Below are 13313 nucleotides of genomic sequence, written 5' to 3'. Positions count from 1 at the left end.
AGGAGGGGAGGAGGGGTGAAGGGGGGGTTTATAAACATTAAACACTTAACTTTTACAAATAGAGCCATCATCAATAATAAATGATAAATAAATCAATAAATCAACCAATAAAATCCCCCAAAATTAAAAATAAAAGTAATAAAAAATCAATCAAATAAAAAATTACGTTTCTACTCACGCACTGGGAGCCCTCCAACAGCGTGCTGGGATGGGGCCACCCAAGTGTCTGTCTGTCTCTGTCTCTATCTCTCTCTCTGTCTCTCTCTCTCTGTATTTCTGACAGTGAGGGGGAGGGAGGAGGGGCGGAGGCAGGGCGGAGGAGAGGAGTGGGGGGGAAGAAGAGGGGGGGGGGGATCGGGGGGGCTGAACGGGCCGCGCTGAAGACTTCAGGCGGGTGGGCCCCGCTGAGGATGTAGAAGCCGGGCCGGGCCGCCGAAGACTCCGGGCGGGTCCCGCCCCCAGCCATATGCCGGGCGGGCGGGTGTGACCTGTCGACGACAACGTGGGGAGGCAGGGGGAGGGGAGCAGGAACTAAATGGGAGGGGGGTGGGGAGCGGGAGCTAAACTGGAGGGAGGAAAGGAGGCCCGAGTCCGATCTTCGCCCTGGCAGCCCATTCGGCCAGGGCTTGGGGCGGTGAATTTCAGGCCTCTGCCACGCAGCCTCGGGGGCGAGGAGCTACTACACATGCGCGCACACTCTGCACGCATGTGCAGAGGTCCTGGCACTGTTTTCAGCACCGGGACCTGGCTCCGCCCCCCCACATGTTCTGCTGCGCTGCGCCAAGGGCCTGGATCGATCAGACGGAGCGGAGACTACCAAGATAAATAATAGGCGCCGTTTCTGTTATAAAAAGTCGGCGAACCAGACGGAGATGCGCCGTTCTAACCATGGGGGCAAACTTGGGCCCAATGTCAGTAGCGGCAACTGCAAACTAACCTTTTTTGCCAATCACACAGAGGAATCCCAAACTATGAGTTCAAAATAGGAAAAATTACCTTCATCAGGAATTCGCGACCACAGCCCAAACGAATAGAGGAGGTGAGTGAACGTTCGGGGGGTGGGGGTGGGGGTGGAGGGAATAAATGTTTTTAAAATGTTAACTTGAAATGAGCAGCTAAGAACATTTATGTGTAATAATACGTAACTACATGATGGAGTAGATTTTACTATGTAGTGTACATGGTGCTAATGTTGGTGCTCACTCTGCTAATCTGACTTGGGGTATAAATACAGGTTAGTCCAATAGCAAATCAGAATTTCTTCCACCAAACACGGCCTGCAAGCTGCTAATGTAGCTCGGCATCGCTGGATTTGAATTGGATGTATTCGATTTGAAGCAGTACTTGTAGAGGTAGGTTTCACCTTGGCCAAGCATTTATTTCTCTTGTGCTCAAACTCAGGAATGATCTTGCTGGCACCCTGTATCCACATCGAGTACTTTATGGTTTGCCTGATCTTTCTGCCCATTCATTTCACTAAGTGGAAAACTGGATGGCTGACAAAACCAGTGCACCAACCTTGCGATATTTCGATTAGTAATCCTGGTGTGCAAAGTTCAGAGTTGGTTCTGCTACCTTGTGAGTCCCACTCACTGGAAAGCTAGTGAATGAAACACGGAAAAAAAGTCTTGTTGTGAATAGAGGGATTAAAGCTGAATCACTATCTTGGGGTAGAGTAGAGGGGACTTTAATCTGGATCCTGCCATGCTGTATCTTACTTGACAGTACTTAATGTTTACACTTGGTGACCATGTTCTATTGCCCAGTGCTGGCATCCCTCATCTTGAACACAATATTTGCAAAAAAAGTTAAGTCTCAGTACTTGGCCAAAGTGAAATGTTGGCCCTAATAACAGGTAAGTACGAAGGGTGCGGGGGTAGGGGGAGGTTTGGCGACCGGAAAACCTGGATGTACGGGTTTCCTGGAAATCCTGCCAAATTTAATGGCAAGACCTGATTTTTAAAAAAAATGTCTGTTTCCCAGCTGTAGCCAAACAGATTGAAGGTTGGCCTGGCTGTCAGGCAGGTAGGCCAGTGGCTCTAGGCAGCGGCCGAGGATCTGGCATCAACAGGGTAAGTCATTGGGAGGGGGTCGATCAAATTGCGGGGTCAGATCTGAGTGCAGTTCTGGTCCTCTGACCCACAAAATAAAAGCACTTACCTTATGGGTCCGGCCCATCATATCTCCCTTCAAGCTGCTGGCGTTTCCCGAGGCCTGGGAAACCCAGCCTACAGGTGTTAAAAGTAAAAGCAACTTTAAAATAGAGACACGTAGCCTCCTTTAAAATATGTTAATGACTGACACGTCTCCTGAGAGCGGATTGGTCATCTGCCCCCCCCCCCAGACCCGCCTCCATTAAAACTGGAAGTGGGCGGTTTACAGTGGTCCATTTAAAAAATATTTTTAACCCTGTTGTCTTTACAAAGGACAGCTTAAAATCCAATGCATCCAGTTCAAATCTAACGATGCCAAACCACATACGAAAGTGTTGAGCATGAAACGACCAACTGGGCCATCAAAACTGCACCAACACTAACTGTGTTAGTCAGAGGAAATACAGTTTTGCTATTTTATTAATTTGCATATGAAAACCATGTCAGATTAGCACATAAGTATCAAATCTAGTAAAGATTTGAGTTGTTCAGAATATGACGGTGTTTCTGTAGAAGGTGACCATTTCTCTGCACTTGAGTTATTTCACAGTCAGAGGGAAAAATAAGTTTTAACCATTGCTGTGAATTCACTACTTACTGTTTGTTCATATTCTGCCTTAAAAGTTTGTGTATTTTTGTATTATTTTTGTATTGATTAAACCGGATGGATTGCTGAGTACCCTCTCCAATATTTCAAGCAGTTGACCTGACAATTCTGCCTGTAACTAAATAGCTACTTTGTTCATGTTGGAATATTCAGAGTTCACACTCCAACATGGCAATCTTTCCTGTGCAGTATGTGTTTCATTAGATTCAGCAAATCCTCAGCTCTGACCCTGAGGTGGGATCACGTTTTATTCTCATGGTCTTCTCTGTTGGTGCAGGACACTGGGGCCAACAGGTTTATTGCATTCTCTGGAGAAGGACAGTCTTTACGCAAGAAAGGGCGGAAACCTTAGAACACCAAGCACTTTGGCGTGAGGAGGATAGCCTGTTCCATTTGGGGGAAGGAAAAAAACACACGAGCTGGCAAAGACTGGCTCACCTCGTCTCTTTAACAGAACCTTTGCGGCTCTCGAATGGAATTCTTTGCACTATCTCTCCCACAAACTGGATTTCTCTGTAGTGTGTCTGGTGGTTTACATGGACAAGTGATTTCAACTGAAGTGACTGGTTTAAGAGTGGAATTCTACACTGCAGGCCAAATGAATAGCATTACTGAGTACTATTAGTTGTGTTACAAATGTGACTTTTGCTCTGTATATATCTTCCTTTAGTAAACCAGTTTTCTGACATTTTGGGCTTGCAATCTTTTTTTTAAAAAGATTATGATTCAGTGCTAGAAACTAAGCCAGTGATCCATCAATTATATGATGTGATTAACCCACAGTTATGTAATGGGAATGCCATGTGATGTAAATCTAGGGTTATTACTCCATCTTGGCTGATGCCCAGTTGTAAAATATATAAGCACAAGGTTATAGAGAGAAGTCAATCATACTCTGAAATCTAAATCCAAAGTCTCAGGCAGAAACACTGAAGAAGACTGGTAGTAAAACTCTCCAAACATCCCTTTCAAAATGGTGGCTTAAGGGGTGGTGCAGTGCAGTGGGGCTCCAACACACTGACTGCACTGTGGAGTGGTGGTATTTGAGTCTATGTATTCATCATTTCATTTCTTCCATTGGTCATGATATTATGAGCAAGTGTCTAGAGGCGGTCAGTCACCTCCCAAGAAGGAATGAGATAATTGGCTAGCTGATGAAGTTAAATGTTCCAGTTATTGTCTCATTTAATGGAAATGTCTTACAGGTACTGATATGTTTTGTGTGTTAACCCAACATGCACTTGAATATAAGAATATTGGAATGCAAAATGCTGTTCAACCCAAGCGGTCTGCTTCATTGTTCAGGCCGTATTTCAAGACACGTTCTGAACACTCTTCATATTTTCTGCCTAAAAACTTCTATTTGCCCCCTGAATTAAATATATATCCAATTCACACTTGAATCTTTTATCTGACTCCTATTTAATGCAGGAGATGGGAGTCTATCCATAACTCTTCAAATGTGAAAAAGTTATTAAATTGTTTCTGATTGTGACTAACATATGTCCTTTTGATTTTCCTTCTGGTTTTGAACAAAATGTCCCTCCATAACCATCTAGTCAATTTTCTATTTAAAAAATCTGGATGATTTGAATCTTTTGCTGGAATTTCCACAGGGTTTCACTGGTAGAAGATCTGTGGAATCCCTGGGGAAACACCATAAATGGCTATAAACTGCCATTAACACTGTTTCTCCAGGGTTTCTGATACAGTTACAGTGGGAGAACCCCAGAGAAATTCCCTGCCCATGGGTTTAGCTTCCTCGGCCTCCCTTCATGCCTCAATGATCTGAAACCTAGAATCATCTCCAATTACTAAAGAAGCAGTAACAGGACATTTGGAAAAGAAAAATTTGGCCAGGCAGAGTCAGCATGGATTTATGAAGGGGAAGTCATGTTTGACAAATTTGCTGGAGTTCTTCGAGGATGTAATGAACAGGGGGGATAAAGGGGAACCAGTAGATGTGGTGTATTTGGACTTCCAGAAGGCATTTGACAAGGTGCCATATAAAAGGTTACTGCACAAGATAAATGTTCACAGGGTTGGGGTAATATATTAGCATGGATAGAGGATTGGCTAACGACAGAGAGTCGAGATAAATGGTTCATTTTCTAGTTGGCAACCAGTAACTAGTGCGGTGCCGCAGGGATCAGTGCTGGGATCCCAACTATTTACAATCTATATTAACGACTTGGAAGAGGGAACTGTGTAATGTAGCCAAATTTGCTGACGATACAAATATGGGAGGAAAAGCAATGTGTGAGGAGGACACAAAATCTGCAAAAGGACATAGACAGGCTAAGTGAATGGGCAAAAATTTGCAGATGGAGTATAATGTTGCAAAGTGTGAGGTCATGCACTTTGACAGAAAAAAATCAAAGAGCAAGTTATTATTTAAATAGAGAAAGACTGCAAAGTGCCGCAGTACAGCGGGACCTGGGGGTACTTGTGCATGAAACACAAAAGGATAGTATGCAGGAGATGGGAGCCTATCCATAACTGATCAGGAAGGCTAATGGTAACTTGGCCTTTATTGCAAAGGGGATGGAGTATAAAAGCAGATAAGTCTTGCTACAGTTATATAAGGTATTAGTGAGGCTACACCTGGAATACTGCGTGCAGTTTTGGTTTCCATATTTCCGAAAAGATATACTTGCTTTGGAGCCAGTTCAGAGAAGGTTCACTAGGTTGATTCTGGGGATGAGGGAGTTGACTTATGAGGAAAGGTTGAGTAGGGTGGGCCTCTACTCATTGGAATTCAGAAGAATGAGAGATGATCTTATCGAAACATATAAGATTATAAGGGGGCTTGACAAAGTGGATGCAGAGAGGATGTTTCCACTGATGGAGGAGACCAGAACGAGAGGACATGGTCTTAAATAAGGGGCCGCCCATTTAAAACAGATGAGAAATTTATTCTGAGGGTTGTAAATCTGTGGAATTCGTTGCCTCAGAGAGCTGTGGAAGCTGGGACATTGAATAGATTTAGGACAGAAATAGACTGTTTCTTAAACGATAAGGGGTTACGGGGAGCGGGCGGGGAAGTGGCGCTGAGTCCATGATCAAATCAGCCATGATATTGAATGGCGGAGCAGGCTCAAGGGGCCGTATGGCCTACTCCTGTTCCTATTTCTTATGTTCTTATGTACCTTCTTTAAAAAAAATCCTTTTATTGACCACCTTTTTAAAAATCTTGGGACAATGACTACAGCTGAACACGATACTCATTTATGTTTCCGAACATTCTCGTAATATTTCCTTTTGACTTGTATCCTGTGGATCCACCACTACATCCAACACTGAACATCCCAAACCTTGCAACTGTCACTCTACAATGCAGTGTTGTCACCAGACTTATTTGTACCATAGAAGGAGGGAAAATAAATCGGACTAAAGCCAATACACAATATGCTGCCTTTGTGATATTAACCCTTCAAATTGCTACCTGACTAGTATTTTGCTCCATTGTGCCGGTGCTCGGCTCTCTCCACACACAACCAAAGTATAAAAGAACAAAATCCATAACATTGCTGTGTGTTTCAATATGTCAAGTGGACAAATGAAACACAAGAGCCTTTATGCTTTGCAGGTATCCAGGTATGTAGCAACATGTGACACTTTTCAATGTTTGGGCAATCATTCAACACATTTTTATTGACTCCTTATTTAGTGTCGAATAACATGTCTTTTTGATTTGTAGTCCTATATTTCCCATTTAAAATAAATATATATTACCTTCTGCATCTTTCAATTAGTAATTAATTGACCTGAATATTAAGTATCTATAGATTCCTATGATTTTTTTTTTTAGCCTTTTCTTTCTAACCCCTGTTTTCCTGCAAATTTTTTAAAATCTATAGATTTTATTCTAATTTTAAAATAGTACAAACAACACGATTGTCATTGCTGGTATCTGGGATACTCTGTTGGTTATGACTTTAACTATAATGACTACCACTGCTCCATATGGCTAGATAATTTACCAGAATTATTACTTCCTTTATTTCAAACTTTTGCTTTAGCCACTTGCCTCTCAGGAAGCGTCTCATCGAATGCCTTCTGAAAGTAGATTAACAAAACCAGTTGTATTATTTTCTCAAGGAAATCCAATAAATTTGTTCACTTTATGAAAGCCACGTCATCTGTTGGTTTGGAGTTTTTATTTGCCTTGTTCCATTTACATTGCTTTACTTGGACTGATGTGTTTGTGTTTAACTATTCTTGCCTTTAACCACACTATAATTAAGGTAAGTTACACAATAGGGGGAAGAAAGCAGAGGAGCCCATCTCTCCCATGTTTTAGCCAGCAGCTGCATCATCTTCCCTTGTGTATGTGTATAATATCTATCTGGGTATCAGACTATAGGAGGCATTTCAAGGCCTTAGAGAGGGTGCAAAGAATATTTACTGGAATGGTAGTTATGCTTGAACTGTATAAAACACTGGTTAGGCCGCAGCTGGAGTACTGTGTGCAGTTCTGGTCACCACATTACAGGAAATATGTGATTCCACTGTAAAGGGTGCAGGGGAGATTTATAAGAATGTTGCCTGGACTGTAGAATTTTGGCTATGATGAAAGATTGGAGATGCTGCGTCTGTTTTCTTTGGAATAGAGGAAGCTAAGGGGAGACCTGATTGAGATGTATAAAATTATGAGGGGCCTGTATAGACTGGATAGGAAGGACCTGTTTCCCTTGGCAGAGGCATCAACAACCAGGGGTCATAGATTTAAAGTAATTGGGAGGAAGTTTAGAGGAGATATGATGGGAAATTTCTTCATCCAGAGAGTAGTGGGGTCTGGAACTCACTGCCTGAAAGGGTGGTAGAGGCAGAAACCCTCACCACATTTAAAAGGTACTTGGATGTGTACTTAAAGTGCCGTAACCTACATGACTACAGACCAAGAGCTGGAAAGTGGGATTAGGCTGGATAGCTCTTGGTTGGCCGGCATGGATACAATGGGCCAAAATGGCCTCCTTCCGGGCTGTAAATTTCTATGATTCTATGGTACATGGGATGAGGGACTTCAGTTATGTGAAGAGACTATGGAAGCTGGGATTGTTCTCCTTGGAGCAGAGAAGGTTAAGCGGAGGTTTATTAGAGGTGTTCAAAATTATAAAGGCTTTTGATAGAGTAATTAGGGAGAAATTGTTTTCACTTGCAGGAGGGTTGATAACCAGAGAATGCAGATTTAAGTTGATCCTTCAAATTGCCGGCACAGGCACGTTGGACCAAATGGCTGCCTCCTGTACTGTATGATTCTACGAAAATATAGATAGTTTTTTCTATCTACCAACATCAGCAGTAATTGTTTTGGTGTACAACTTACTGAATGAGAGCCAAGTTGCACCCTTTCAGATTTTTGGAAGGTTTTCTACTTTCAAATTTAGTACCGCTGTTTATTCCAGGGTTTTTATAGGTCGTCCGCAAAAGTTAGGAAAGGAGATTGGAAGATCACCCTGAAAATTTCAGGCATTTTTGTTTAGCTTTGGGTTTGATTGCATGGCCCTTCAAATCCAATCACAAAATGCTTGACAACCAATGGAGTACTTTTGAAGTGTAGTCACAGTTGTAATGACTACTTAAAAGCATAAAAGCCAGCTGCAGTTAAATTCCATGTCCCCAGACTAAATTGGTACATATGAGGCATGTTCAGTTTTTTCCATGTTTCAAGACTTGAAGAGGAATCCAATCACATAATTCAAACATGATGATTGTGATTTTAAAAATATATATATTCCAGGACCCCTGGCAACTGTTTCAGCAGCATTTAAGTAAACTGAACTGTTTGAATCAGAAAGCTTCGGTTTGGAACCTTTAAGACTACATTAGCTCCCACAGTGATGAGAAATATAACAGTCGCCATATAAAATATTAATAGTAATTTAGTAATTGCAAATGTTGCGCTTTCATTTATTCGTGGGATGTGCCATTTATTGCCTATTTCTAGTTTCTATGAGGTGTTGAAAATCAATCACTGGAGTCATGTGTAAGGTAGCAAATTCTTTGGGTCTTTGGGTTTTTAAAACGATCTGGTAGCTTTCATGGTGCCACAGTTGCCAAATTTATTGAACTTATGGCTACTCTGTTGCTAGTCCTGTACCATAATCACGAGGCTACCATACCCATATTTTCCTTTTGAGGAACTAGATAGTACAGATTCTATACAAGTTATATATTATTGTTACTTATTTTGATTTTTAAATACAATTGCTTGATAATCAAACTCTGAAAAAAGTTTTGACACTAATGTCTTTATTCATTTGAATAACACAGGCTATGAGGCAATATGATAAAAGTATTTTAATAATTATGAAAGGATGGGACAGGGTAGATAGAAGCAGACTTATTCCAGTAGTTGAGGGGTCAAGAATGAAAGGCCACAGATACAAAATTAAATGCAAGAGATTTAGAACCGAAGGCAGGAGAAATGTCTTTACGAGGAGAGTTGTCAGACTGGAATTCACTTTCAGGGATAGTGGCTGAGGCAGAAACAATGTCAACATTCAAGATTAGATTGAATAGGTGGATGAAGGTAAAGAGGTTGGAGGGATATGGGTACAGGGTGGGTAAATGTGATTAAAACTATTTTCTCATGTGAAGAGTAAGTGCCCACAGATTGGTTGGGCCAGATGGCCTATTTCTATGTTGTAATCATTTCTATGTATTTCTGTAACTTTTTATAATTGGAAGAAATATCCTATGGAAATGTGGGATAATACCAATAGCTAAAGTAATTAACAGTAAGGTTTTTCAGTACATTATCCTGGATGGGTTACCAAAAGTTAATGTAGATAGTGGGGCTAGTGAAATATTACTGGGACATTACATAATAATGGGAAACAAGGAAATGGCAGAGATTTTGAACAAATATTTTGTATCTGTCTTCACGGTAGAAGACACTAAAAGCATCCCAATAATAGTAGATAATCAAGGGGCAAAAGGGAGGGAGGAACTGAAAACAATCACTTTCACTAGAGAAAACTTACTAAGCAAACTAATGGGACTAAAGGCTTATGAGTCCATTGGACCTGATGGCCTGCATCCTAGGGTCTTAAAAGAAGTGATTGCAGAGATAGTGGATCCATTGGTTGTAATCTTCCAAGATTCCCTAGATTCTGGAAAGGTCCCAGCAGATTGGAAAACTGCAAATGTAACGAAAGGAGGGAGACAGAAAGCAGGAAACTATAGACTAATTAGCCTTACATCTGACATTGGAAAAATGCTGGAATCCATTAATGAGGGAGTAGTAGCAGGACATTTAGAAAATCATAATACAATCAAGCCGAGTTAACATGGTTTTGTGAAAGGGAAATAGTGTTTGACAAATTTATTAGAGTTCTTTGAGGATGTAATGAGCAGGGTGGATAAAGAACCACTAGATGTAGTGTATTTGGATTTCCAAAAGGCATTCGATAAGGTGCCACATAAAAGGTTACTGCACAAGATAAGAGCTCACGGGGTTGGAGGTAATATATTAGCGTGGATAGAAAATTGGCTAACTAACAGAAAACAGAGTTGGGATAAATGGGTCTTTTTCAGGTTGGCAAACGGTAACTGCTGGGGTGCCACGGGATTGGTGCAGGGGCCTCAACTATTTACAACCTATATCAACGACTTGGATGAAGGGACCGAGTGTAATGTAGCCAAGTTTGCTAATGAGACAAAGATGGGTGGGAAATCAAATTGTGAGGAGGACACAGAATCTGCAAAGGGTTATAGACAGGCTAAGTGAGTGGGTAAACATTTGTCAGATGGAGTATAATGTGGGAAAGTGTGAGGTTATCCACTTTGGCAGGAAAAATAAAAAAGCAAATTATTATTTCAATGGCGAGAGATTACAAAATGCTGCAGTACAGAGGGACATGAGGGTCCTTGTGCGTGAAACAGGGACAACAAGTAATCAGGAAGGCAAATGGAATGTTGGCCTTTATTGCAAGGGGGATGGAGTATAAAAGCAGGGAAGTCCTGCTACAACTGTACAGGGTATTGGTGAGACCACATCTTGAGTACTGTGTACAGTTTTGGTCTCCTTGTCGAAGGAGGGATATACTTGCATTGGAGGCAGTTCAGAGAAGGTTCACTAGATTGATTCCTGAGATGAAGGGGTTGATTTATGAAGAAAGGTTGAGCAGGTCGGCCCTGTACTCATTGGAGTTTAGAAGAATGAGAGGTGATCTTATTGAAACATAAGATACTGAGGGGCTCGACAAGGTAGATACAGAGAGGTTGTTTCCACTGGGGGAATCTAGAACTAGGGGCCATAGTCTCAGAATAAGGGGTCTTCAATTTAGAACTGAGATGAGGAGGAATTTCTTCTCTCAAGGTCGTAAATCTGTGGAATTCTCTGTCCCAGAGAGCTGTGGAAGCTGGGTCATTGAATATACTGGTATTTAAGGTGAAGATAGACAGATATTGAATGATAAGGGAGTGAAGAAGTATGGGGAACGGGCAAGGAAGTGGAGCTGAGCCCAAGATCAGATCAGCCATGATCTTATTAAATGGCGGAGCAGGCTCGAGGGGCCAAATGGCTGCTATTTCTGCTGCTATTTCTTATGTTCTTATACCGTGAATCGGGTGCTTTTGAAGCACTATCCAGAGTCAATCAATTTGAATGGCTGGCCATTGACAAGGATCCACGGCTATCAGCAAAGGTGGTTTTTATTCAATGTCATTCGACAGCTATTCTAGCCTAACTGAACAATAAAAGACACCTAAGGGAGCCCTTGATGAATGGCTGCTTAGTGGGCCAACCCCCCCACCCTCAAATATTTACGAGAGGGGTCAGAAGACTCTGCCTCCCTCCCCCTCCATCTGTCAGACACAGAAATAGGTGTATGAATCCCAACGTCTAGTAGCAATGTAAGGAACAGAAAAAGATGCAGATGATGTTGTTTGAATATTTTAATGAGGCTCCTGTCCTGCTTTCGGAGGTTCCTGCACCTGCCTCCAAACCAGACAAAGCCATGCGCAAAGGCGGAGGCCTGGTATATGACTCTTAACTTTTTTCCCCTTCTTGTGCTGTTCTGTCTCTCAACCTTGGCTGCTTTAGCTCAGTCTCGCTCACCTACACTTTGAGTCTCAGTCAACATCACAGTGCAGGTCCTCTCATTGTGATTCTTAGCGAGCCCCTCACGCGAGCTTCCTTCTGCACTTGGCCCATGTGTGCTGCTCTCCCTGGTTCTTACTCCTGGCACTTGGCTGCTATTTCCCACTTACTGTTCCTCTACATTGTTTAGTTCATTAATTATTCCTTTCCCTGAGCTCACTCCTGCACTTCCTTATTAGTTAATACTTTTCTTGATCTCGCGCGCTCTCTCTCTCTCTCTCTCTCTCTCTCTCTCTCTCTCTCTCTCTCTCTCTCTCTCTCTCTCTCTCTACAGACAAAGGCCATTCAGCCCAACTGGTCTACACCAGTGTTTATAGTCCACACGAGCTCCCTCCCACTCTAATTACCTCTTCCCACGCTGCCCCTTATCTCCCTCTACTGGCTCATGTGCCAGCTGATATCAATCTAAATTGATTGTGCATTCTCGTGAAGCATTGGCGTGATTAAGATTAAGAAGCATTATGAAACTGGCTTTAGCAGTGGGCTTTATGTCTCTGCTTTTTGCAATAGTCAGTGATGGTTACCATGTCTTGACCAAGTTGTCCTCAATATTATTACCATGAAAACATTCAGTAGCATAACTTAACCTGCAAAGCGGATTTGCCACAAGAAAACAGGCAACTGTAACTGGATACCCAATAAAATCCTGCTCAAAAGCCAGATATCCACAACCTAACTAGTCACAGGCACATTTACCAAATTCTACAAATGTCCAATATACAACAGTCATCTCCACATGTTGCCCAAGTTAAAAAAAACAAAAAAATATCAGCCATTGCATCTTAACCCATGAATTCAATAGGCATTCTCGCTCACCATTTTATAGTGGGTCATGCACAATGAAGCCCCATGACACAATAATGTTTTAATTGTTTGAGGACAAAGTCGGACTCTGCCTCAGTATCCCTCACAGTTTGCTGACATTCACTGTTGAGGCTGACATTTGGGTGAGGTACTGGAGGACAGTTTGTATGGGATCCATTCCACACGTCATCGTGCGGCAATGCCTTCAGCACAGGAAGGGAGGGGGAGAAAGTCAAAGGAACTACCCTTACTGTCCCCCAAGAAAGAAGTACTCCTGACCATCAATCACTGCATATATGAAAGAAAGAATGAATTGCATTTATATAGCACCTTTCACGACCTCGATATCCGAAAGTGCTTAGCAGCCAATAAAGTACTTTTGAAGTGTAGTCACTGTTGTAATGTCGGAGATGCGGCGCACAGCAAGGTCCCACAAACAGCAATGTGATGATGACTGCATAATCTGTTTTAGTGACGTTGGTTAAGGGATAAATATTGACTAGGATACCGGGTAGCACTTCCCTCCTCTTTTATGCAATAGCACCATGGGATCGTTTATGTCCACCCTAGAGGGCAGGCAGAGCTTGGTTTATCATCATCATCATCGGCAGTCCCTCGGAATCGAGGAAGACTTGCTTCC

General features: G+C 42.2%; 1 protein-coding gene across 1 annotated transcript in view; it reads left to right on the top strand.

Annotated features, from left to right (window-relative positions):
• ufd1l (ubiquitin recognition factor in ER associated degradation 1) overlaps window positions 1-3448 on the top strand; it is a 45609-nt gene extending 42161 nt beyond the window's left edge. Inside the window, exons 11-12 of the mRNA XM_070887593.1 lie at window positions 958-1039; window positions 3038-3448. Coding sequence (XP_070743694.1) covers window positions 958-1039; window positions 3038-3112 — 157 coding nt within the window. The 3' untranslated portion in view covers window positions 3113-3448. The remainder of the gene's footprint in view (window positions 1-957; window positions 1040-3037) is intronic.
• Window positions 3449-13313: the final 9865 nt, after the last annotated feature.

Source organism: Pristiophorus japonicus, chromosome 8, assembly GCF_044704955.1.
Source record: "Pristiophorus japonicus isolate sPriJap1 chromosome 8, sPriJap1.hap1, whole genome shotgun sequence".
In the NCBI taxonomy this organism is placed as follows: Eukaryota; Metazoa; Chordata; class Chondrichthyes; family Pristiophoridae; genus Pristiophorus; species Pristiophorus japonicus.
This window is presented reverse-complemented; position numbering and strand designations above follow the sequence as displayed.